The following is a 24,961-nucleotide window of genomic DNA, read 5'->3' as shown; positions in this document are numbered from 1 at the left end:
TCAGATGTAAAGAGTTCACTGGAAGCGAGGAAGTAGAAATGAGAGCAGAGTCATCGCCACCGTAAGGCAGGTGGCGCTGGGCGACCCACGTGGGGAGAAGCCTGGTTCTGACCGGGGGCGGGGGGGACGGGGGGACAGCTGGAGCAGCTATTTCCTGAGTCCAGGAGGAAGCTCCCAGTCAGGGCTGTCCAACCCCTTTGCCCCGGGGGCCACGGCAGCATCCCGGTTGCCTTCAAAGGCCGGATATAATTTCAGCGCCCTAACAGTCAGGGAGGAGTTACATTCACACAGCCCTAAGATCACATTCGGCCCTCTGAGGGCCACCAGGAGGCCCCTGGGGAAAGTGAGTGCGGCACCCCTGCCGTGGACCCTACCTGCCGCCACGATTCAGCGGGAAGATAACTGGGCGGGAAGAGCAGCCAACTGTGGCTGGCTCCCGACGACCCATTCCGCCCTCCGCACGCCGTGGTCACCGCGTGGTCGGAGCCCCTCCAGCCCCAAGCCGGGCTCCAGTTGTGGGCAGTGATGACGCCCACTGCGGTTGTCGGTGCGGGGGTCAGTGAACACCCTCCTCAGCCACTCAGGACAATGCCGTCCCCGGCCACCAGGTCCACGAGGGTTCAGGATCTGAGCAGGTGCGGGGGGAATGGAGCTCTGATGGCCGGGGAAGGCGTCCCGTACCCCTCTGTCTGTACACGGGGAGGTGGCGTCTTCCAGGCCCGGGAAGACCCCTCAGGGGTTCAGCGTGTGCCTCGGAAGGCCGGGCGCAGCCTCTGGGCAAAGCCCGTGTTGCTGTCGAGGTGGGACTCCCGGGTTCCTCCCACCTGAAGCCGATCCGCCCTTGCACATTTCTGTCACTCGAGGCAAACGTTTCCCTCCATTAAGCCACACCCAGTTGGCAGGTCCCCGTTCTAGACCTTGACCCGTCAACCAGGACAGCAGGAGATTCAAAGTTGTTGAAAAAGTAAAAGCTTTCTAAATGCTGCTCTCAGCTTTTCTCATTTTTATTACACATGAACTTGGCATGGAACCCCCTGTCCGACGTGAACGTCTGATATTATTCACTTAATGAATCGCCGCTGCTTTTCCTTTTGTGATCCCCGAGGGTGAAGGTTTTTTTCTGTAGTGAAAAGTGAAAGAAAATAAAGCCTTCCATTCATTTTATGTGCCTGTAAAAAGCTGAATCAACAGGAGTGTGTTTCTTTAGAAATCGATGGTCACAGCCGATGAGCCATGGCAGCTGGCTCGGCTCCACAGCCCACACGCCCTCCACCAGCCCGGGCCTCAGCCCCGCCCACTTTGAGGCCAAGAATGTTTTCAAGAACTAGAATATTAGGAATACAATTTTTCCTCAATCATAACAATTTTAAAAATTCAAATCATTCTATGTACATTCTATAAAACATTGTTGAACCCAATTAGAAGTTTTAAAAATAATCAAAACAATTAGGACCTTGAAGTCACCAGGATACAATAATTAGCTTAATGTATTTCTGTCCCTTTCCCAGTGTTTTGTGAAACTTGTCAGTCACAGTGGGTAAGGAAGTGGATGGCGGAAGTCAACTCGGCTGGGTGCTTTGTTGTGACAACCACGTGCCACGTGCTTTTCCTCACATTTCAGCGTGACCTCCTAATGTTTATCCAATGATGAGATCTTTGTATTTTTTTCTCTAATAGCTTTCAGTTTCTGTAGAGAAAAATCTCTGATTCTAAGCTTTATTTTCTGACATCTAGAAAGGGTAACATAAAAATATGCGACACGTTCCTGAATTTCAACAGCAGTTACGGTCAGCTCTGCGGGGAGGAAAGGCCGGGGTCCAGGGAACCTGTGCATTTCTGTAAAAAGCATAAATGTCCTGATCTAGAGTAGATAGACTATAGAATAGGCATGTTTTTAAGGGTTTTGATATAAACAGCCAGATTTAACATCTTGAAGGAAACAAACCAACCCCAGTGACAGCCTCCCGCCCCTTCTGGAATGTTCCGCAGACAGTGGAGCTCCGCCCGGGACGACAGCAGCTGATGGACAGGGTCCCACCTGTGTCTTCCACCCCCTTGTGCTCCGAGGCCTTTTAAGGAAGCGCCACACCGCTGTCCATTGTTAGTGACGTGCCGTGGCACCTAAGTCATCACTGCGTTTAGTCAAGAGTTCGCTAACAGCAGCTCAGGTGAAGCGTTTGGTGGAGAGAGGAGCACTGTGTGGCTGTCATCCCGTCTCCTCTCCCTGGTGGTTTCTTCGGAGAAGAGCAGTCAAGAGTGGAAGTAAATGAAACTAAGCACCTTGCCCTTCCAAGCCTGCCCGTGGTCACGTGTCCAGAGCGGGCATTCCTCCTGCTCTTCTCAGCGTCAGAGCTCACCTGCTGACAGGCAAGAGTTAGCGAGCAGCGAGGCGAGTGAGAAAGATCTTCCCGAACACTCCCATCGGCCAGAGCACGTTGGCTCGTTACTAAGGAGTGACAAAGCTCCAAAGCCATCCCCCCGCCCCCTGCCGTCAAAACACACGAGCAGTGAAACCCTCAGCATGGGCTTTCTGGGGACCAGAGGCTGACTTCCCGTAGGCACAGGATGCCTCGGGGTGGGCCTCACTGGGGTGGGGGGCCCGCGGTGTCCTCAGGATGGCAGCTCCAGCAGGAGGTTCCTTGAGCCTCCTTCTGTGATGGCGGCCAGAGAGGCCAGCCCCCAGGTGCGGGACTTAAGGACAATGGGGAGAGTGTATTCTCCTAAAAAAACCCCTCCTTCCCCACTGGCCTGTGCCTTACATTCCTCAGTGTAGGCCCCCGTGCTTTGGGTTAAGGTTTTAATCCCACAAACCCAAGGATGGCGGCTTCATGAACGCGGCTGCCGATACGCTCACTGCGGGATGGCGGTTAGTGAGGAAAGCGGAGGTTGTTCAAGTTAAAGAGAAGGAGGTATGTTATAATTGTTGGAAAGCGGTTTAAAAATTAAAATGCGTAGGTTTTTTAAAGATTTTATTTTATTTTATTTTTTAGGGAAGGGAGGGAGAAAGAGAGAGAGAGAGAAACGTCAGTGTGCAGTTCCTGGGGGTCATGGCATGCAACCCAGGCATGTGCCCTGGCTGGGAATCGAACCTGCGACACTTTGGTTCACAGCCCACGCTCAATCCACTGAGCTACACCAGCCAGGGCTATGTGTAGGTTTTAGAGGAACTGAAAGAAACACAGAAAACAATTTTAAATTAAAAATATTTAGTTACTCAAACTAACCAAATTTCTATCTTAATTAAGTAAATCAAACTGATTAAAGTTAATTTAATTTAGAATCGTGACCTGGAAAAGAAATGTTTATCTCCAGGGTGATCACAAGAAAAGGCTGCATGCAGGCAGCAGGAGCCTCGCTGTGGCTCGCCCAGGGCCCAGGGGAAAGTGTCTAACACGGCCCCTCGCGGCCAGGGCGCTCAGGAAGGCGGTGTGCTCCCGTGTGGCGTTCTCGGCCAGAGCGGGACTAAGGAGCCAGCCAGGAAGGGGCCCCTGACTGTCCGATCATTCCGTGCAACATACAGCATTAAAAAGAAGGTGGCACCCTCATTTCTGAAGGAGTCATTTCTGAAGGTCTGTGAGTCTGTAACAATGCTCAGGAAGGATAGGTTAATGTGAAAGGCAGCGAGAAGGAGTGTGAATGTAACAGGGCATGCCTGATTTTTATCGGTGTCAGCGAGTCAGGGAAATCAGTGCATGTGTGCGCGTGTGTGGCTATGCCCGTGTATGAAGGCCGGAGCTGTTCTTGTTTTCAGTAGTGCCGACTGAATGAATCAAGGAAGCCCCGAAGGTAGCTGACTATGTGGGTGGGACCTCTTGAGGGTGTATTTAAATTAGGGCCACAGTGCCGTGATGAGGTCTGGTGGCCCTGAGAAAGTAGGAGGGAGCAGGTCATAGCGCAAGGGCGGCCCGCCATTCCCGGAGCGGAGGTGAGTGAGGAAGGTGACAGTGTTTTGGACGGACTTCTCACAACAGGGACAAGCACATGTGGTGTCTTCATCACAGCCGACTGTCCTGTAGAGGTGAGGGGATTAATAACGCTTCAGCATCACACACCTGTGCAGTGTGGCCCTGTGGAACGATGACATTAGAGTGTCATCAGGCACCATCCCCGGGGCAATAATGCCTCTTTAGAGGACGGCCTGGAGACTTATATAACATTAAGAGGAGTAATGGACAGAGTCTGCTGCACTAAAACTGCAATACCGGTTCAAGTTCTTTATCTCACGGCCACAGAGACGCTCGCTCGCCCTGGAGAGTGGCGTGTCCCTCCGCTGAGCACCCGCTCCGACTCCTGACGTCTAATTTTTCAGCCTCTTTATTGCTCCCCACCATCTGTCTCCAAATGCTCGGGAGCATTTGTGCACAGGTGAGAATTCTCCTCCAGCGAGGCAGAGCCAACGACAGGCTATAAGTATTTTACGCTTTCCAGGATCATTTTCTTTCAGAATATTAGGAATTCATGCCAACATTTGATAATGGGCCGTACAAAAAATCCTTTGCTTAGTGCAACATTTATCTTGGTAAGGGATGGGAAGAAGGAGCTGGAATAAATCCAGAGCTGAGGTTCCAAACCACGGGGGCATCATTTATAACAACAGTTCATCCTGGCAGATTCACCTACATATTAACAAAGTTTTAAATGCCGCTCCACTGACTGTTTTTCTTTAACAATTTTTTTTTTGGAGCCCATCTCTAACTTAGAGATGAACTGCAAGTACGTGTGGGACAACGCTTTTCTGACGTCACCTGAGAATAAGCTGCCGACAGGGTGCCCCGTGACTTCACGTCCTTCAGTGCCTCTCTCCCGCGGACATGACCTCCCTCCTACTTTCACGGGCTGAAGTGCGCCCCCTCAGAGCTCACGCGTTGAGGCCCTGAGCCCCAGCACCTCGGAACGGGACTGTATTAGGAGGCAGGGTCTTGAGTGAAAGAGGTCACTAAGTTGAAATGAGGTCCTACGTGGGGCCCTAACCTGTTAAGACTGGTGTCCGTGTGAGAAGAGATCAGGACGCAGACGCACACGAGGAAGACCCTGCGAGGACACGGGGCGAAGACGGCCGTCTACAAGCCAAGGAGAGAGGGTCTAGAAGAAACCAACCCCACCCACACCTTGATCTTAAACTTCCAGCCTCAAGAACTATGAGAACTTAAATTTTTGTTGTTTAAGCCGCACAGTCTGTGCCGCTTTGTTAAGGCAGCCTGAGCGAGCTGTGGGCCGCACACGACACAGCCCACAGCCACAACACGGCCTTCAGCACCAGAAAGCGAACCTGACTCATCACTACCGTCTAGTGATCCTGAACGTTGCTGTTCCAATGAGACAGTTCAGGATCCCGTGTTATGTTTGGCTCTGGTGTCTCCTTAGTTTCTTGCAGTCTTGCACCGTGTCTCAGGCATTTTTCATGGACTTTTATGGCCTTGAAACTTTTGAACATCACAGGCCAGCTATTTAGTAGAATGTCTTGAATTTGGGAGTGTCTAATATCACCCGTCTGCCCCAGAACCTCACAGAAGTGAAAATCCTGCTCATCGTGAAACTTTCAACTTCCTTATTTCCGTCCGTGTGGGTTCCCTGTTTTATTCGGGGGGTTGTGCTTTACTGCCATTCACTGGGACGTGCCAACTGTCCAAGATTTGGCCGGTGGGAGCCCCTGCAGGACGGCCACCGTGTCCTTCCGACATGCCCCCATCACTCTTGGAGCGCCTTCCTGTGTTTCGGCGGGAGATGTTTTAGGCTGGCCTCGGACCCTGCTGCCCAGAATCGCCCGTTTCTCCAGAGGACCCTGGTTCTTTCCAGTGGGGCCTGGGCTGACTAGACACCAGGCTTGGGCACCCGCGGGGTGGGTTAAAATGTGCACGCGTGCACCCACTTTTATGCTGCGCACCTGGGTAACGTGCATTAGACGGTCTCTGGAAAAGAGCACTGAAGTTTTGTAGTCAGACATTTCCACCGTGTAGGACACTGTGGCATTTATTTCCAATATGTCTAGTCTTCATCACTGTGCATGACCCTGAGTGCACAGTTTTTTTCTTAAGCTTGGAGGCCGGGTCTCGGCGAAGCCCTGGTTTGAGCGGGTCCTGCGTGTGCAGAGCAGAGGGGGGCGAGCAGACCCCCCAGCCCGGGAACTGCCGCCACGGCGGGCAGTCAGGGAGCAGGGCCCTGAGCTGGGACGTGGCACCCGAAGGAGAGGAGCACCCGGTCAGAGCCCGAGTCCATGCAGAACCGCCCAGCCACACGGAACAGGTTACATCAGGGAGACGGGGCGTCTGCTCTCATCTCTTTGGTATCTGGTAAATGTTTGGGGTTTTTCATAATTAAAATTAAAGAACGTTTAGAACAAGCTGTGAAGCTGAAGTATGGACTGAACTGAGCAGGGAGGTGACCGAATACTGGAGGCTGCTCGCCTGGGGGCCCGTGCGTCCCCAACAGCCCTTCCGAGCGCCCGCCGAGTTCCGAGGGGGAAGGAGAAGCACCTTGGGGGTCCCTCAACACTGGAGCTCCCGCAGGGCAGGGCAGTTCTGGACCTGTCCTGGCACGCGGAGACCGTCAGACAGGTGTGTGATCACACTCACGTGAGCGAAGGCCACTTTTCTGCACACGCCCTGTAGCTTCTTCAGGTAAAACGGTGTGCGTAGCCACAGGGGCCTTCAGGGGCCTGGGGGCTTGCCCTCGTGCCCACGCTGCTTCTGGCAGGGGCGCCACAGGGTGGGCTCCGAAGGACTGGGACACGCCAGGGGACCTCCTGTGGTCCGGGCACTCGCGCCTGTCACCTCACTCGCTGTCCCAACCAGCCACGCCTGCGAGGCTGGGCGAGGTGAAGGCATGGCCCAGGCCCACCAGACCTCAGAGAGGTCACGTCCCCACGGCGGCCAGCGCCCCCGATGCAGGGAGGGGACAGGGGAGAGAGCCCGGGGCACAGCTCCCCCAGCGGGCACACCCCCTCTGCAGGCGGGCGGTCGTCTGCCGAGCCGCAGGCAGCGCCCGGCCCCTGCGGTTCTGGAGTTGTTCTCGAATGCGCATCTCAAGTCAGATACCAACGGACACAGGAGGAAACTGCTTCTCACGTGTTAGCTTCAGTTTTATTCCACAGACTTTATGTAGCTATAAAACATTAAAAAAGCATAAAACACTGAACTACTTTCTCTCTTACATGATGCAGACTTTTTAATGAGAACTCCTCGTGAAGGACGGCGTTCAGGAGAGCAGAGACCCCGCCGGGACCACCTAGTACGCGCCACCGAATGACTCTTCCCTCTGCAGGAGCAGCTCTAGTCCCGCCGTCTAAACGCAACCACCGCCCGGCTACGTCCGCGTGGCCCAGCCGTCCCCTTCCTGCCTCCCCGGGATCGGCTCCGGAGGAGAGCCGAAGGCCAGGGCTGCGTCCGCACCGCGTGGCACGCATCTGGGAATGCGGCGCGCGGGCTTCTTGAGATCTCAGGATCGATTGTCTTCGATGATGATAGTTCTTTTAGGATAGGCTTCAAGTTCCACAAATATATATCGAAATTCGTATTCGCCGCTCTCTGGGTTCTGGAAAAAAAAAAAAAAAAGAGTATTTCACAGGGTCATTTCTCCGTCCGGCGCGTCCCGCAGCCGCGCCCTCGGAACCGGCCGCCCCCCATCCCCCACGCACCTCCTTCACTTCCGAGTGCACCGTCCCGTGCTTCCCGGGCTCGGAGCCCTGGATGTAGAACTTCACCCGCACGTGTTTCAGCCCGTCTCTCACATACTCGATGAAGCTGGCGAGGAGAGGAGGGCACAGCCTGAATGCCTCGCACTTGGAAACCAGCCCCGCGCCCCCGCCCCGCGCCGGCCAGTGCCTACCTGACGTGCTGCCTGCGGCCCCGGCTGGTCGCCTCCCCGTAGCCCTTGACGGGCTCCCCGAAGACGCTCACCACCTGCGGGAGAAAGACAGCGCTCCGGTGGGTGCCTGCTCTTCGCAAGGGTCTGGGGAAAGCATTCTCTGACAAACCAAGGGATCTATCTTAGGAGGAGAAGCCAGGAAGCCCAGGGCCCTTTCAAAGTGACATCTCCAAGGAAGAAAACGTTGTTGCACAAGACTCGTCCCGTAACTAACCAGTGTTTCCTGTGCGGAGACGGGTCCGGTGACTTCCCAGCGCCGCCAGTGGCTTCAGGACAGCGCAGGCGCGGGGAAGCTGTTCCCGCGTCTCACCAAAAACACGCACAGCCAACCAGGGTTCACATACTTAAACGCCTGAACGTTTTTAGTGAGGCTTATCTGATGGGGTCTAATAAACGGGGTCTACTACGACCAGCTAAGAGACAAGCTGATTTCTTAAGCCATTATTCACAGTGACAACAAAAACCCAGGTCATAATGACCTTAAAACAGGTCCACAGATGTGAGTTAATGATTCCTAATGGGAAAGTTTACAATGACACGGAACTGTAATTTTTATTGGATTTAAAATGCAAACATCTTGGAACCTTTAAAAAAATTGCTATCAAGTCAAAACCAACAAAATCGTCCTTATTCCTTGCTGGCGCCAGCAGCACCGCACCCCTGCGTGCACGCACAGACCGCGGCAGCGCGCTGCGGGAGACTGTGTGAGCCGTGGGCGGAACGAGCGGACCGACTGTTCAAACCCCCGAACGGCCCCAGCACACCGGCGTTGCGACATGAGGGTCTTCTGTTTCTCACCCAGGCACAGTGCCTGGCAGAGAGCAGGACCCGGACACATGCTGACGAAACGAAATGTTCCACTACTATGCGTAGACCCCTGACGGGCAGCGAATTAGGTTATGCCTCCGGTAGCACGCCACTCTGTCCACGCTGCGTATCTGCTTTGCTCGAAGGGCTGAAGAGTGACGTTGTCAGTTGTCCCCTCTTCGGAGCGGCCTCCCTACATTTAACTAAGCTGCCGCTCGTACGTATTTCCTTTAAGTGTCAGCTTCCCCCTCTGCAGACGGGCTGAGCGGAGCCGGCCCGGGGTTTCTCTGGGTTCGCTGGGGACGGTGCGCCGGGGGGCCAGGCGCCTCAGTCCCGGGCTCGTGCGCGTGCTCATGGAGAACCGCTCCTGTGACCCGGGGTCACCGGTCAGGTTTCTCGAGAAAGACGAGACGCATCCCACAGCGACAGTCCCGAAGAAAGGGATAATGCGTAACATGAGAGACGCTTGAGAGCTCCGTAGCTGTTTGCGGCTCGGGTACAGGCGAAGCATTTACTACTGTGGTAGCTGTACAACGACTTCCTCTTGTATCACTCCTCTCGCGAGGTGTCTATCCACGTGGACCCTGGGTGCTCTTCGGGCAGGGCAGGCACAGGAGGAAGACCTAATACCGCGAACAACTTACACGCTATGTGTTCCTGTACGGACCCCACCAGTCTCAGACCCGGCGTGTGAGTTCTGCCCACCCCTCCTCCACTCCCCGTATTTCCTATCGCCAGGGTTCGTGTGACTCCACCTTGAGGACTCACCTCGGGATGGGATCTGCATTTTTCCAAGGCTTTCCCGTATATCTTATTGGGACTGGATGAAGAAAAAAGTTCTTTGAAAATCACGTAAAACAAGCCACCTGAGAGTCAGAGAAAAAGAAGATCAAGTAAAGCAGGGGCGAGGCGATCGGTAAGTGAAACAGGTATTCGGGGTCTTACACTTGCTGTGCGTCCGACCTGTAATGGTGATTCCAACAAGCACCACTATCAAGTAGGTGAAATCTCTTCCGGCTTCTTTAACTGTGAAGGGAAAAGAGCACGGAGTCACACGCGTGCTGGACGCAAGCGGGAACCTTGGTGTTTCAAGGGGGGTGGACTCGGGGGCTGACGAGCGGGTCAGTGTTCCGAAGCGGCCGTTCTCACACGTCCCCGTGAATCAGACCCGACTCAAAAACACATCCAACCCAAGTCACACCAGCAGGAGGGGGCGGCAGAGAGCGCTCCTGTCAGAGACCTCAGATACAGGGGTGGTGGCGCCCTCACACTCCCGGCACCCACCAGTCTTCCTCTCATGGAACCCACAGATCCCAGAGGGGGTGGCAGCCCACCGCACACTCACCCAAGCAGCAGCCCTGACACAGAAATGGGAACGCAGGGGGTCGCATTACACGGGGTCGGCCACTGATGCGGAGAACGCGCAGTTTTCCACGTCTACTGAGGGGGGGCGGCGGTACTAGGCTGCAGCGACGTGAAACTCGACCACAGTGCCTATGCGTAGTCCCGCCCTGTCGTAACCCCGTTTTACGTGACTCGGACATTCGGGGCCTGGGGTGTCCAACGCAGCAGCAACACGCCACACGTGGCTATTTAATTTAAAAATTAACCTCAGTTACTTAAAACTAAATGAAAACTGAGTTCATCCACACCAGCAACGTTTCAAGTGCTCGACAGGCACGGGCGGCTAGTGGCTACCACAGGGGTCAGGACACACCCCGAACGCTTCCACCACTGCACAGAGTCTTATCTGGATGGCGCCGCTCTGGGGTCCTGCAGGACACGCCACCGCGTCAGAGCCGACAGTAACAGGTGGCGTGTGTGTTGGGAGCCCTGGGCAGACACGTGTACTCCAGGTGGGGGATGAGCCCAACCACGATCCGGGTCCCGTCGGCCACACCTGCAAAACTCGTGGGAGTGCACTGTAGGGCGTGGGGCCTCCGGCCCAGTAACAGACAGACGACTGCATCCTGTCTGTCCTCCCACCGTGCCTGGTGGGCCCCTCGGGGCGCTGGAGGCAGCGTGCCCGCGTGTGGGGATCCTGCTCCCACCGTGCACCTTGGGCGGGGTCCCGGCCAGACGGGGCTCTGCAGCAGGCCTGCCTGCGCTGGGACCTGCGCTGTGCCCTGTGCTGCTGCTGCAGCCACGTGGCCTGCCACCTTGGCACCTCTGACCTCTGTGCACGGGCTGCTCCCTCATGCTCGACTTTAATTAGGCTGCGTGAGTGAGACGCTGCACTGTATTTCTGACATGTTCAGCTGACGGCAAAAACAACTGGTACGAAACAACTCAATTATTTGTGTTAAAAAGTACATGCACGGAAATGACAGAAACCAAGTACTAACGTAGACATCATTGTGATACACTCATGGGTGTCTGCATTGCTTTCTTTGCTTCCTTTTTACTTATTTTTTCTTCACATTATTTGTGAAATGAAGAAAAAACCTAAAAACCAAAATGCTTGCTTATGTCGCTTGTGAAAGCTTTGCCGACCTTCCCTGACGAAATGACATTTCACCTTTCCTATTTTATACGTCCTATCACTGCCGGGTCATCGGAAGGGAGGAGCTGTTTCGGACACCCCCAACTCTGCGCGTGTCGCCAGCAACTCAGTAACTGAGCGCGCAGCAGCCTCTCAAGCTAAGTGTTTGCTGAGCTGAACTCCGTGAGTCAATCCCTATGGACTGTGACTCAGTGACTTCTCTCTTTTATTTATTCCAGCCGGCTACTCCGGACCACGGTCTCCCTAGTCCCCTTTCTCTGTAGCGCCACTGGTCTCTTTCCACCGCTTGTTTCGCACTCCGCACCCTCCTCCCACTTCAGTGGGAGACTCTTGGCGCTTCAGGGTGCCTTTGGCACAGCCACCAGCAACCGTTCAAGTGCTGGGCATAGACAAGACGGAAGTTTACGAAACCCTTGCACATGGTCCCAAACGGCACTGGCCTGGATATCGGAACACGGGAATTAGGGACATCTGCATTTAGTTTTCAGTTGCGTGAAATTGGGGGAGTGTGCCTCCTACCTTAGAATACTAACGTTTGACAGACTGAGAGAACGCGAGAGTCAAATGCATGAAACAACACCGGGGCGACCTATTGTCTATTTTCAAGTATTAAACAATGGCTCAGTTTTATGCAGCTCTCTCCACACCAAACTAGTGGAAGTTGAGAACAATTTTCTAGACACAATTCATCTTTCAAATTTGAGTTGAAACGTATGAAGGATATTGCAGGCCTGTAGTCTCTGATGTTAAGCTATGTTTAGCGGTTCCGCCTTTTAATTGTGTGAACTGACTCGGCTTCCTTGGCGCCGCCCTGCTCTGGAAGCACACGGGCACCTCTTGTCACACTTGCTGAAAGGCTGGTCCCGACTGGAGAATTCCCCTTTACCTTTCTGTGCCGTCGACACGGCGGTCTCCGCCCTCTGACTGTGCACGGACACTTGCTTGCTGCCGTCCTCCTTTGCTCTCTGGAGACCTCGTCCCTGCGTCCACACGGTCCTCCGGGGGACTCCGAGGGGACATCCGGGCCGCACCGTTCTCCGCTCGGGCGGCCCCCATCTCCCTCGGGGTTCGGTCTTCAGGCAAGCTTTACTAAGGACGACGCGTGGCAAAAGCAGGCGCTTCCCCGAGGACCTGTGCAGCCTCTCCGTATACTGCACAGCTCGTAGAAAAAAACAAATCATTTTCACAGAAACCCGCTCCACTTAGGGAAGAGGCCAACCGCGACCAGCAAAGCCTCACCGGCCCCTCCACGCCCAGCCGGACCGTGATCCAGGGCACACATACACGCCGGTAAGGCTGCACGGCGTGCTCGACAGAAACGTGAGCTCCGGCAGAGTTTTTAAGACGAAAGGTCTCCCGAAAGGAGTTGCTGTCCGCCGCCCCTTCTCTTTGGTCCTCTTTTTGGTTGAATTCAAGTGTTCTGATTACCTTCTATGTTGACATTCACACTCTCCCCGCCATGCCTTTACAAAGTACCCTGGGAAATCCCTAGGAATCCTGGGACTAGTAGTTTGAGAACCTCACTCTTCTCTGAGTTGCTGTAGCGAGGAAGAGTCAAGGACTACATCTCCCAGAGTGCAAGGCTGCCACACTCCACTCCGCCCTCTCTGCGTTTCCCAGACGACCCTGCGCGGGCCGCCTACGCATGCGCTGCATGAAGTTAGTTTTGTCAGGGTTCGCGTGTTTGGACCGTCGTATTCTGACTCAGCAAAGTCAAATTAACAATTGCAAACTGCGTGTTCTTGCGACCCTTTATAGAGGGCTGTGTAAACTGAAAATTCCCTGGTCTGTGTCTCTGCCCTCCCTTCTGGGCAAATGACGTAACCTTTGCATTTCACGTTCTCTCTAAAAAAAGGGACAGAAAGTAGCGTGCACAACGAAGGAGTCTGCACGTAGGATGGAAGGAAGCAGCCACAATAGCAACACGGAGTTACAAACCCCGCGCGCTCGGAAATCTCTAGAAGTCTCTGGTAGAGCCGACGGAAAGGCGCTTCTGCGCACGCGTGTCGGGGAGGGCACCGACGTCGGGTGGGCGTGGCGGGGGCGGTGCTCTTTACCTTCCTCGGGTCGCACCGCCCACACGTTCCGCCCGGGTCTCCATGGCGACCAGACGCGGTCGGCTTCTGCAGCAGCAATGGCTCGGCCTCCAGGCCCTGCGCCTGCCCCTCGGGGGCGTCGGCGCGGCCCCGGGGAGCGACAGGTTCAGGTGACGGTCCCCCTCTCCCGCAGCCCTGCCGCCCTTTCCCCTTTCTGTCCATTGGCCCCTCTCTGGCGCGTTGCCGGCGGCTCCTGTCAGTGCGGGAAAGGTCTGGAAGAATGGCGGGAGGAAGTATCTTCAACTTGGAAGCGTGGGGCCCCCTCAAGTCAGGGTACAAGTCGAGTGGCCCCCAGGAGACCTTCTTCTCATTCCGTTAGGTCAGTTGTAGGCACTGTGCGGTCCCGAACGTGGGAAGCTTCCCAACCTCCGAGCAGCGCCTCGCGGGGACCCTCCGCGCGAATGAGCTGCACCTGCCCAGACAGGTGCGCCACACCGGTCTCCACCTGCGAGTTGTGTCCTAAAGGGCACAACTCCGCAATGCATCCTCGAAGTTCTTCCTGGTTCTGAGGCCAGGAGACCCTTTTCGTCTTTTTGTGACCTTCTAACTTGGAGAAGTAGAAACGTTACGATTTTCTGTCCCGCCCACGGTCCGCGAGTGGAGGACGCGGGGCCCTGAGCAGCTTCCTCCGGCCGGCAGGTGGGCCCGGGAGCGCCCCCTGCTGGGCAGCACTTTCTGCATGTCCGACTCCAGGCCAAGTCTTCGGTCCCTAACCCTGAGGGATGCCTCTGGGTGGTCGCCCTGTGGGGCCCTGCTCCTAACCCTGTTCTGCCGGTTTTCCCTCCATTCTCCACTGAAGGGTCGTCCTCTTCCACAGTGAGAGAAGGCAGCTTGGAGGAGTAAAATGGAGAAAGGGGCATGGGGCAGGGACAGGAGGCTGCAGCTGCTTCCAGACCATGCGGTTAACGCCCAGGGATGATGGCTCTTTTCCCAACGCAGTGATCCAGGATGTCAGAAGTATCCCCATGCTGTCGTGGTGCCTTATGGAATCCTTCCGTTTTATCGCGAGCGTTCCTAGCTGTGTATCCATCATTCCAGTCCGTTTACCAGGTAGAGGGATAATACTAAGGACAATTTGCGTTCTTAAGGATTATCCTTCTGTTTGTAAAAGCCTTCTTGATTTACAGATACAGAAACTCATGCATATTGTGCCTTCTGATACATCACTGTCTGCGCGAAAGCATTAAAAAAGGGTGATGCTACTTACTGATTCAACTACTTGTCATTTTCTGTTTTCCTGAATCTCCAGGACTGTGCGTCCTGGGTCCACCCTAGGGTTCCAGCACCTCACCCTGGTTTCCGAAGCAGGATGCTGTCCCTTAGTGTTTTGGTAATAGTTCCTGAGTGAATATTTGTAGTGCTAGACATATTGCACCTCCCGCAAGCCTTGTGACAAGTGACAGGGTGACAGTGCCTGCAAAAATTCCTTTTCAGTGGGAGAGAAAGACTGGCATTTAAATAGGAAGCTTGGACTTTAAATCTTTTGTCACTATTACTAAAATTAGTCTTTATGTGTAGCGCTCTGTTAGTGGGCAGCAGAATGACTTTTAGATGACAAATCTTCCATTACTTTGTAAGGTGACCGGACTCCCTGGTGCGGTGCTTCAGTCAGAGTGCCTGTCATTCTTCCCAGCCGGGGAGCCCGCATGTCCACCTGTGATTCGGTGACGTATGCGTTCTTTTTGGTAGAGAAAGGTCAGGTGCAAGGAACGATTGATTATGGTCTACGTAGGCAGTTACTTTAAATGTGTGAAAGCAGGAACATCAGAGTTCAATAAGGAATCAGAAGTTCCCCTTTTAAACACAGAATGTGAATATATAGGTAGATAACATCACCTGTAAGGAATGTAGTAGAAAACACATCAAGTTGGCTTAATTTATACTTTCTACAAGTTGGTCTAAATTCTTGGCATTAAAAATGAGGCCCAGGAGGTAGATTTTTTAAAAATACGGAACTCATCCAAAGCTGTCAGGCAAAGAACTGTGACGTGAAACAGTGTTTTTGAACCAAACATCCTGGTACCGACCAGGTCAGCTAAGTGTGCGCTGAACTTGGTGGAGAGAAAGGTCTGTGTGGGCACGTGCGCACACCCTCCTGACCCGCGAACTCTGGTCCCCGGGCGTGGGCGGGCGGTCATTCTACGGAGAAGTGCGGAGGGGCTTGCGGCGGTCCTGAAGTCTGCTGATAGGCCGGACAACACAGCGAGACCCTAGAAGACCGTCCGGGGAGGCCAGTCCGGAGGGAGGGGCCCGGGCGCTCTCGGCCTCCAGCCCACACGGGCCCCGTGATGGCCGGTGAGCCCTGCCCCTGCGGACGCCATGCCCGCCAGCCAGCCCCCGTGCTGTGTCTAGAATTTATTCCCAGCAGACAGCTCTGAGACAGACGTTCTTGAGTGAAGTCACAGGGAACATTTTTTCACCGTAGGAGATATTCCCAGAGATATGTGTGTGCCTCTCAGGGTCTTGCCCGCGCTTCTGGGTTTGGCCTTGCGTGCCGTGCGCAGCTGCTCCCGGTCTGGCGGAGAGTGGGTGCACCTGTTTGCCCCTCCCCCCCCACAGCCAGCGCCGTCCCTCTCCGTGCATTTGTCTCCGCTAATTTGCCAGATTGAAACCGACCGATAGAGTGTGTCGATTTACTTTTCTTCAGTTCCCTTGGAGAGGCCTGAGGTAATAGTTTTTATTTTTTTTTGGCACCTTTGGACTGAAGAAATACATAACAGCAGGACATTATTATCAATGTAGTAATGCTTTTAAACGTATTTATGTTTGCTTAACCACAGCGGTAGTTCAGTTTCACTGAACATGGGGGGTGAAGGTCTGAACACATTGGTGGGCGAGCGAGTGGTGCCTCTGGGGCTGGGACCCCCGAAGCTGGGGCCGGAACCGGCCACCGCCCCTCGACGGTCAGCAGAGTCGTGGGTCCTGCTGGCAGTTCTGGCTCACAGGTCTAAGAGGTTTTTCCACTCTGCTGATGGTATTTTCTGTTAGGTTTTGTTGTTGTGTTATTGAGATGAGATGGTGAGTACGTTTTGTCTTCGTCCTTCTTGTGTCCATTACGTCCGTGTCACCGAGCCCGTTCGATGCCGACGGCCCGTGAGCAGAGTGGGTGGGAACGGCAGCCTGCGAGCCCCGGGTGGCGAGCCCTGGTTCCAGGCCGCAGCCGCTGCCCAGGCCGGCCCACCCGCCCTCTCCTCCTGTCTCTGCCAGGCGAGGTTCCACAGCGCGCCGTCGTTGGAGTCCGCGAATGCCTTGAAACGTGGTCTTGGGGAACGGACGGTGCCCCTTCCGTTGTGGTAACTTGAGTTTTCCGTGTTTCCTTCCAGGAGGGGGCCAGACGCCCGGGCCGCTGCCTTCCGTACGCCCGGGAAGCAGCCCGCCCCGGGTGACGGGCCCTGGGGGAGGCCCTGCCCGCACTGCCCCGCGTGGCTGGACAGGTAAGGGGCGTGGGTCGCCGGCCGCTTCCCCGGGAGGCTTCCGGGGCGCGGGTGTTAGAGGCAGTCACACCGCCACACGCCCCGGGCTGCTATTTGGAGCGCTCCCACAATAGCATCGTGTAGGAAGCGCGCACAACTCGGGGAGCTGGGTGTGAGTCACCAGCTGTCACCACCGTCATTATTAGACTAATTTTATGAAGCTCAACGTCTAAAAGTGATAAGTCGATTTAATTTCCCCCTTTTAAAAAGTTCTTTAAAATGATTCACTTTCCTGCTGAGATAGACGTGTGAAGATGGAGAAGATTAAAGTGTCCTCTCCTAAGTGTTCGGGGCGTCTCTGAGTTCCGTAGCTTTGGGGGTTTTGGGGGCGAGCCCGTCCGACGCCCTCCTTCAGCGGGGTCCTGTTCCAATTAAGTGACTGTTGCAGTTGCCGGGTGCGCTCCCGAAGTGTTTTCTCTAAGTTCAACTCCACATTAAAAAAATTACACTGATTTAAAAAATAATCACGAATTGGGAAATAGTTGAATCAAAATATAAAAGAACCACATTCAACGGATAACCCAAATTGTCACAAACATGTGTTTCTTGCAGCTTTGCCATGAGGCATCAGAGGCCTTTCCTACCCGGCTCACGTCACCGTCTAAAACCCCAATTAGAGAGTGTGGGCAAGTGGGAGGGTTGGTTCCCGCCACCCTGTGTCCGGCGCTCCCCTCCCCCGCCGGGCACCGTCGCCCACGGCCGCCTTCTGTGGCCTGCTGCCCCAAGTTCGGGGCGCGCTCCCGATGCCCCCCGCCCCCGGGCAGTGTGTTCTGGGCAGCGCCGGGTTATTGCGGGGTTTTGTAGGACTCTAAGGCCATAGAAACCCACGGGATATGGAGAGTGCCTCTCAGCGTCACACTTACGGGGCGCATAAGTGAGGAAGAGAAAGACCCCCGAGCCACCCCGATGGGGCCTGGTGTTCCCTGGAGGCTCGGAGGAGCAGCAGAGCCGAGGACAGGCCCGGGATGGGGCTCAGAGTGCCGGGCACGGGTGGCGGTGCGTCGGTGTTTCCTGTTCCACGGAGGGTGGTTTCTCCCCGTTTTTGAGGGGCGGGGATTCTGTGTTTTGCCCAGTGACAGCCAAGTAGGCACCTGTCTCTCATTTCCACTCGTCTCCCCAAACCACACTCCTGCCTCGGTGGTGGGTGGGTGGAGCCCGCCTGCCGGCTCAGGGTGGGAGGGCCCAGGAGCGAGGGCAGCCCCCTGCAGCCGGTCTCGGTGCTGGCGTGTGTCCTGAGCATCGTCGAGGTACACACCCCGGGGACACAGCAGATGGCGGGTGGCCTGCGGGCGGGGGTGGGGCAGTATGTTCCGGCCTTCTCTGCGGGGAGGACGGCAGCGGTGTCCGGGTGCGACACCTGCCCGCTGCTCTGAGCTCACCCCCCCCCCCGCCCCCCCAGCATGCCTGCAGAAATCTTGCTGAAGATCCTGTCCTACTTGGATGCGGCCGCCCTGCTGTGCGTGGGATGCGTGAACAGGCGCCTCTATCACCTGGCCAACGACAAGTAAGGAGGGAGCCCGGCGTCGCTGTCAGGGTCGGGCCGGGTCCCGCCCGCTTTCCTGGAAGTCGTCCTTTACACGTCCGAGCTCCTGATGAAATCACCCGCATGGTTCTTTTCTCTTCCAAAGGATAAGAACCATGTCCGGTTGTATTTATAAGTGTCTTTGTCTCCATGAAGAGGGTGCACTAATAACTGGATGGATAGACATACGTGTTTTGGAAAGTTAAGGGTGTGTTCTAAGCATGCTTCTGAAGAGAGGACAGTAGCCTGTAACGTGGCTAGTGACGCTGATGACTTTCAGGGGCCACGTTTGAAGGTGTTCTCTGGGCCGTCACCTCGGTGAGGCCGCCCCCCTGCCGTGCCAAGAGGCCTCGGCGCGAGCACTGCTTGCCCGTGGTCGCCGGGGCAGGCAGCAGGCCGCCTCGCCCGGTCACGGGGGCGTCTTCCAGAGCTCCGGGAAGCGCGGTGGGTCAGACCATAATGTCAGCCCTGTTTCCTGAGCAACAGGCGCCTGACCGGTAGTCGGGTCAGATGCACAAGCTCTCGTCCTCGAATCCATCTTAGCGTTGGAACAGGGCGGAGCCTGGGTGATCCAGAGGCGGGTGTGCGGGGTGCTGGAGACTGATGAAAGCACCTTAGACTTGACAGTTGTATTTTATAAATAATCACAGGCCACAGTCTACACCACAGTACTTCAGTTCTGCAAGAGGTTTTTGTTCCCTTCAGGCCGCTCTTACGGTGACCGTAAGGTGGCGTGTGACGGTGGCCCCACATGCAAGTGTAGGCATGGCGGCCGTCGCTGGAGGCGTAGGCGGGCTGCACCCTGCCTGTCCTCGCCACGGCCTGGCCTGGCCGTTCCTGCAGCCCGTGAGGGCCCGGGCGGGCACACAGTGGGGCAGACTCTCCTGCAGCCTGTGAGGGCCAGGGCAGGCACACAGTGGGGCAGACTCTCCTGCAGCCCATGAGGGCCTGGGCGGGCACACAGTGGGGCAGACTCTCCTGCAGCCCGTGAGGGCCAGGGCGGGCACACAGTGGGGCAGACTCTCCTGCAGCCCGTGAGGGCCTGGGCGGGCACACAGTGGGGCAGATGTTCCTGCAGCCTGTGAGGGCCCGGGCAGGCACACAGTGGGACAGACTCTCCTGCAGCTCTCGAGGGCCCCGGGTGGGCACACAGTGGGGCAGACTTCTGAGCTGAGCACACAGCCTCCCAAAGGCAGCCGGCTTGGTGTGGACTGACTTCGTGGCGAAGTCGCCGAGAAGCCCTGCTAGGGAGCAGAGAGAGGCACCAGAGGGTCTGGCTGCGTGTGATGCCCAGATGGGGGTGAGGGGGTGGGGGCGAGTGTGCACGTCTGCTGTGGTGGGCGCTGCGTGGCCTGCACGGTCCTCCCCTCCTGGCTCCCCGGCCTCCTGCCGACCCCCTGCGGTCCGGGGCTCCTGTCTGCAGGGGGACTGCCCTCTGCTCGCTGCCTCTCGGGTCGCCCCGCGGGTCGTCCCATCCCTTTCCGCACTGGACGGGATGTGGAGACACAGACGAGCAAACAGTTGCATGTACCAGCGTGAACGCCACCTTTTATATCAGGGCATAGATTTTAACCCCCGCCTCCGTTTCCCCCGAGAGAAGCTGACCTCCCTTCCCGAGGGGAGCGCTGGCCGGGAGGGCGGCGTGCTGGCCCAGGCGCTCTGCGCCTCCGCAGTAACCTGTTGCGGCCACCGGTGCGCGACGGCGTCTCTCAGCCTGGTCACTGTTTTCTCTCCCCTAGTGTTGTTTGGATCAGGATCTACTCATCTGCCTTTTCCCCTAAAAGATACAACTGGAGCGCCGACCCGGGGCGGAAGGCGGCGGAGTCCGTGAGCCTGCTGTCCGTGGAGGACAGGGAAGCCGGCTACTGGAAGAGACAGTGCATCGCCAAGCGCATGGCCTCCCTGAGGGCGGCTCTGGCGCAGGTCCTGAAACCCGTCAACCTGTACACGGGCCTCCCCGAGAAAACCAAGGAGGCCCTCAGGTACGCCGCCGTCTGCGGGGACTGCGGGCCTGCAGAGCAGAGTGAGGTGTGAGCTCAGGCGGCCGTGTGTGTGTGTGGGGGGCTGTCTTTCCATGCCTGCGTTTCTGTGCGTCCGTAAGACGGCTCGCATCTTCCACTCCCGACGAGGGGTGCCCGGCTTTAACAAGCAGCAGCAGTCGCCCAGTGCTGTGCTCTGTGGAGCAGGGGCATTCGAGGCGGTTCCCTCGGGCAGAACTTTTTGTTTTTCAACTTCTCCGTGTGCTGCCCTTGCTGAGAACACGGAGATGCTCGCTAGTGGGGGGAGAGAGGGTCTCAGGGGAGGGCTGTAGGGGCAACACACGCTCGCCGCAGGCACGTCCCGCTCCCAGAACCTTGACCTTGGGGGTGAGGAGCTGGCTAGCTGCTTTAGCGATGATACAGGAGACAGACGTCAGCATTTTTTTTTTCTTTCCTGCGGGGCGAACACCCCCGCCCGCCTCTCCCGCCGCAGGGTGTCCGGCGTGGGCTGGGTGGTCGTCCTGCGCGAGACGAGCGGCAGGGAGCACGTCCTGGAGCACGCGGACCTCTTCCTCAACGACTCCTCCGTCACGGTCGCCTGGCACGGCAAGGCCTGGCCCCCTCTGGCCGCGCTGGCCGCCCTGGACCTGTGCGGCGTGGTGCCGGTGTTCGCCGACTGGCCCAAGCCCCCCGCCAAGCACGGGTGAGCACGGGTTCGGCGGGGCCTTCGGGGGAGGGCGTCTTGTAAGCGGGCACCAGGCGGCGTTACTCTGTAGTTCGGAAACACCGCCAGCGTTTTCAGCTCGATTGCATCGTGAAGACCTCTCCCCCTCCCTCTCTCATCCTGGGTTGCTACAGGGTGGGAGAAGGACGGGCACAGCCCATGGGTGGTCAGGTCCCAGTCTAGGTTCCCCTCGTCTCGGCGTCTGTGCCGGGCAGGGGGTGGCATTCTCAGTAACGGAATCCCCTGGGCGGCGGACAGCGAGCCTTGTGAGGATTTCAGTTTTAGTCGTTTTAACAACAAGATATATAGAAAAGCATTAAGGTTTCCTTTAGTAAATGGTGTAGTAGTCAGTGCAAGCGTCGGACCGTAAAGTCAGAATCACCATCAGTTTTCACGGGCTCGTCTGGCTGGCGGCACTCGCTCCGTGCCGTGTTCTCCCCTCGGGGAGGCGGGGTGGCGGGGACGACGGTGTCTTTAGCCGGCGGAGCTGCGGGGTCCCACGCTGACCCCCTCAAAGGCGCAGCTCAGACACGTGTGCAGCACGAGGCTGATGCCGCCGGAGGGCTCACGGCTCTGCTGGGGCGGCTGCGGCCCAGCCCGCACGCGGCGTAGGGTTCACGGCTCGTCGTTTCCAGCGTCTCTCGTGCTCCCTCTTCTGACCCCTGACCCTTCGCCCTTCCTTCCCGGGGGCGGGGCTGTGCCGTGTGTAGGAGTGTCCTGACTCCCACGCAGGTGGCCACGTCTCTGCACAGAGTCCACGGCCACGCAGAGCTACCAGCCGCCTCCCCCACGGCTGCTCTGCTGCGGCTGCTGCAACCTCCTCCTCTTCTGTCTCCGTGTCCTCTGTCGTGGGGTGACATTGCCACGTCATCGTCCTTCCCCTGCGTGCTGTGGTCCCACCGGCTTCTCTGACACCTGTGCTTGTGCGGGAGGGATTGAGGGGGCCCCCCTGGGGCCTGCCGTCTCTGCGGAGGGGTGACGTTCTTCCGTGGCTTCCCTGGGCACGGTCACGCACGGTTTTGCGACTGCGTTCCCGGGGCTGCATGTTTCGGCCCCCGTCCGTGACGCTGGCTCTTCGAGGGTTGTGTCCGGGACCCGGCTGGGCTGTGTGTGTGAGCACTGGGCTTCCCACTGTGGAAACACAGCCCCCGTGCACGGGGCCCTTCCCCCCGGCTGCACCCCTGAAGGTGTCTGGGCGGCACCACGGCTTGTCTGAGCGGCAGCTGCACTGGGTGGGCACTCGGCGCCGGTGCCCTCTGGCCTCTGGGACTGCCTGGGGAGGGGTCCACACCCTCTCCACCGGCCTGGCCCACAGGGCGCTGCTTCGCATATCGTGGGGCACTGTTTAGAGCGCAGGCGGCAAACACAGGGCCCACGGGCCGAGTCAGGCCCTCCGCCTTGTTTCAGCCGGCCGCGGCTGTCGAGGAGCAGTTACGTGTGTGCACAGCCCTCAAGTTACAGTCCGGCCCTCCGTGGGCAGCCTCCAGGCTGATGTGGCCGCCGGGGAACGTGAGTTCGGCTCCCCGGTTTATAGTACGAGGACGGCACAGTTAGCGCCCGTGAACACGGCCGTGAGGGACTGGCTGCAAGTGGTGGGCCCGGAAGCTGTCACCGGGTCGGGAACGGTTGGCGCAGCGCAGGGACAGCGAGGCGGGCATCCCCTGGGGAGGGTCACTGGGTGGACCCCGGCCGGCCCCCCACAGCCCGTGGCGAGGGAGCGCCCGGTCTGCCCTGCTGGGCCCTGGGAAGGGCGCACGTCCCGCGGGCAGCGGGGGGCAGCGCAGGAGACACTCGGTCACTGTCGTTGGCGTCTTCCTTGTTTCCTCCTCGGGAACTGTCTCTCAGGGACCGGAGAGCCGCAATTATGTGACTTGCCGTCTGAGTGTCCCTGTAGTTTGGGCCTTTCTGGTCGGACTCGCTGAATCGTCGCCTGTGTCCCAAAGCTGCCCGCTCGGCCACGCGCGCTGCAGCAGCCCAGGCGTGCGAGAGCGACGGGTGCGTTTCCGCCTCACCTCCCGTGTCCGCGCTCGTGGGGCCAGCGCGTGTGTGGGGGCTGGCCCGTGCTGCCCGCACGCCTGCCCCTGGCCGGGGTCTCGGCACGAACCTTCTCTGAGAAGCGGCGGAGGGGCCAGCGGGGCCTGGCAGCCCCGGGGCCGGGCTGGGGCCCCGCAGACTCAGCCTGCGGCTGCCCCAGGGAGCACCTCGGCTGGCTCTGCAGGTCCCTGGGTGCCGCGCGGCCTCGGCGCCAGCCTGGGCTGCCCCGCGCAGCCCCTGAGATGGCTCCCTGGTGGTCTCGTGAACCCTCCCTGGGTCCTGGGCCGGCCAGGTGTCTCCGCCCAGCACAATGGGGTGAGGGGGCGTCTCACACTTCAGGCGTGAGGCTGATGAGGAGTGGGCGGAGTCGACGTGTGTTTCCTTACACACCTGAGCTCGTTCCGCTTCGCACTGATCCTGGTGCAGTGCACAGTGGAAAGCACGGTTTGGTCTAGGTTTACCCTCTGACGTTCCCGTGTGCACTGCTGGGGTGAGGCTGACGGTCGCTCGGGAAGGCGCACCTGCTGACGGCGAGCCCGCTGAGACCGCGGCCTTGTCCCCAAGCGCTTTATCGTTGCGTGCACTCGACTCGCTCACTGGGAACACGCACTGGGAGTCCTCGTGGGCCGCGGCCGTGGGCTGGGTGTGCTCGGAGGCGAGCAGAGGGGCCCTTCCCCCTCCCCCCCCGCATTCCAAGGGGAAGCCACGCAGGCGGGCAGTGGGTGTGGCCCCAGTACGAGACAGGTATTAGCAGGTGCGCGTCACCAGCACGCCCGTCCGGAGCGTGCTCAGATACCCTCCCGTGACACTGCTCTCTTTCCTCCCCTCCACACGCGCGGCGAAGGCCTCGGTGGCGCTCCCTGGTGGCCAGGTACAGTCTGCGCGACGTGACGGACTCGGCCGTGCTCGGCTGCGACCGCTTCGTCCGGCTCTTCCGCCTGGACCCGGGGCTGCTGGTGGGGCTGTGGAAGGTAAGGCTGGGGCCCTGCGGGGCCAGGGCACCCCTCCCCGTCACCCCGCGTCCGCCCGTGTCCTGGGGCCAGGGGCGCGGCCTTCTCCCGGGGCTCACGCGCTGCGGGCCATCGGGCCTCTTACCGCTCCCTTCCCGGGGCACAGTGACCCCCGGCCGTGGCGGTGGGGGGCTCCTCTGCCAGGCTGCTCCCCCAGATGACCAGCTCCTACACGGTCAGGGGGCGTCCCCACCCCGGTCCCCATCCCCGCCCGGCAGTCCACGTCCCCGCCTGTCCTTTCCGTGTCCTCTCTCTGCCGAAGCCTCTCGCTGTGTGTTTAACCCACACAGCTGCCGAGGGTGTTGCCGGCCCTTGGGTGTGGCAGGGCGTGTGTCTGCCCCTGGGGGGGGGGGGGATGTAGGACCTGCCCCGCCCCTTGGGGCTCCTTCCTGGGCAGCCGGTCCCGAGAAGCGGCCTGGGCGACGTTCCTGCTCAGGCGACGTTCCCGTGCTCCCCCCTCAGGCCCCGCTGGGGCCGAGGCCCCGGGTCTTACACGGCAGCCCCCCCCCCCCAAGTCTGACTCCCCGGAGCGCGGCCGCCTGTGCTCACGGGGGAAGCCCCCGCAGGACTGGGTCTCCAGCGTCGCCCCCGGCCCCCTTCCCCTTCCCGCCCTGCGGTGCCCTCCCCCCGCCCCTTCTGGGTGACGGCTGCATGGGCCAGGCCGTGCTCGCCTGACCGGAAGTCCTCCACCAGCGTTGGCCATGTGGTCCCGGGACGCGGGTGCACCTGGTCGGCCGCTGTCTGACCATGGGGGACGGCACCCCCAGATTTACCTTCCGGGTCACCGCCACGGGGCAGCGCAGCTGGGCTGTGCCTCTGGGGACAGGTGGGCACCCTCCCCGCACAGTCTCAGTTCTATGTCCCCAGCTGGAGGGAGGAGGGGGGCGCTGGGACCTAATCCTCCCCCACTGGGTTTGCCCAGTCGGGCAGGTGCCCGAGGGAGCAGCACC

At 58.3% G+C, this 24,961-nt stretch overlaps 2 protein-coding genes across 4 annotated transcripts in view; one reads left to right on the top strand and one right to left on the bottom strand.

The window, feature by feature from the left end:
- Window positions 1-7,060: 7,060 nt before the first annotated feature.
- Window positions 7,061-12,672, bottom strand: TIMM21 (translocase of inner mitochondrial membrane 21). The gene is made up of 6 exons (XM_045850320.1): window positions 12,060-12,672; window positions 9,634-9,696; window positions 9,439-9,536; window positions 7,825-7,898; window positions 7,634-7,739; window positions 7,061-7,530 (listed from the first exon to the last, which is right to left on the bottom strand). The coding sequence occupies exons 1-6, from the start codon at window positions 12,352-12,354 to the stop codon at window positions 7,435-7,437; spliced, it is 732 nt and encodes a 243-aa protein (XP_045706276.1). The 5' UTR covers window positions 12,355-12,672; the 3' UTR covers window positions 7,061-7,434.
- A 62-nt stretch (window positions 12,673-12,734) lies between these two features.
- The window catches only part of FBXO15 (F-box protein 15), a 24,944-nt gene continuing 12,717 nt past the window's right edge, over window positions 12,735-24,961 (top strand). Inside the window, exons 1-6 of one of the 3 annotated variants that reach the window (XM_045850317.1) lie at window positions 12,735-13,379; window positions 16,593-16,703; window positions 18,142-18,246; window positions 20,004-20,246; window positions 20,737-20,946; window positions 23,846-23,972. In XM_045850317.1, coding sequence (XP_045706273.1) covers window positions 13,273-13,379; window positions 16,593-16,703; window positions 18,142-18,246; window positions 20,004-20,246; window positions 20,737-20,946; window positions 23,846-23,972 — 903 coding nt within the window. In that variant the 5' untranslated portion in view covers window positions 12,735-13,272. The remainder of the gene's footprint in view (window positions 13,380-16,592; window positions 16,704-18,141; window positions 18,247-20,003; window positions 20,247-20,736; window positions 20,947-23,845; window positions 23,973-24,961) is intronic. The other 2 variants (XM_045850318.1, XM_045850319.1) reach the window with 2 other exon arrangements.

Source organism: Phyllostomus hastatus, unplaced genomic scaffold (genome assembly GCF_019186645.2).
Source record: "Phyllostomus hastatus isolate PE091 unplaced genomic scaffold, TTU_PhHast_1.1 phas_contig_80, whole genome shotgun sequence".
Classification (NCBI taxonomy): domain Eukaryota; kingdom Metazoa; phylum Chordata; class Mammalia; order Chiroptera; family Phyllostomidae; genus Phyllostomus; species Phyllostomus hastatus.
Note: the sequence above shows the minus strand (reverse complement) of the source record. Positions and strands in the feature narration are given on the sequence as shown.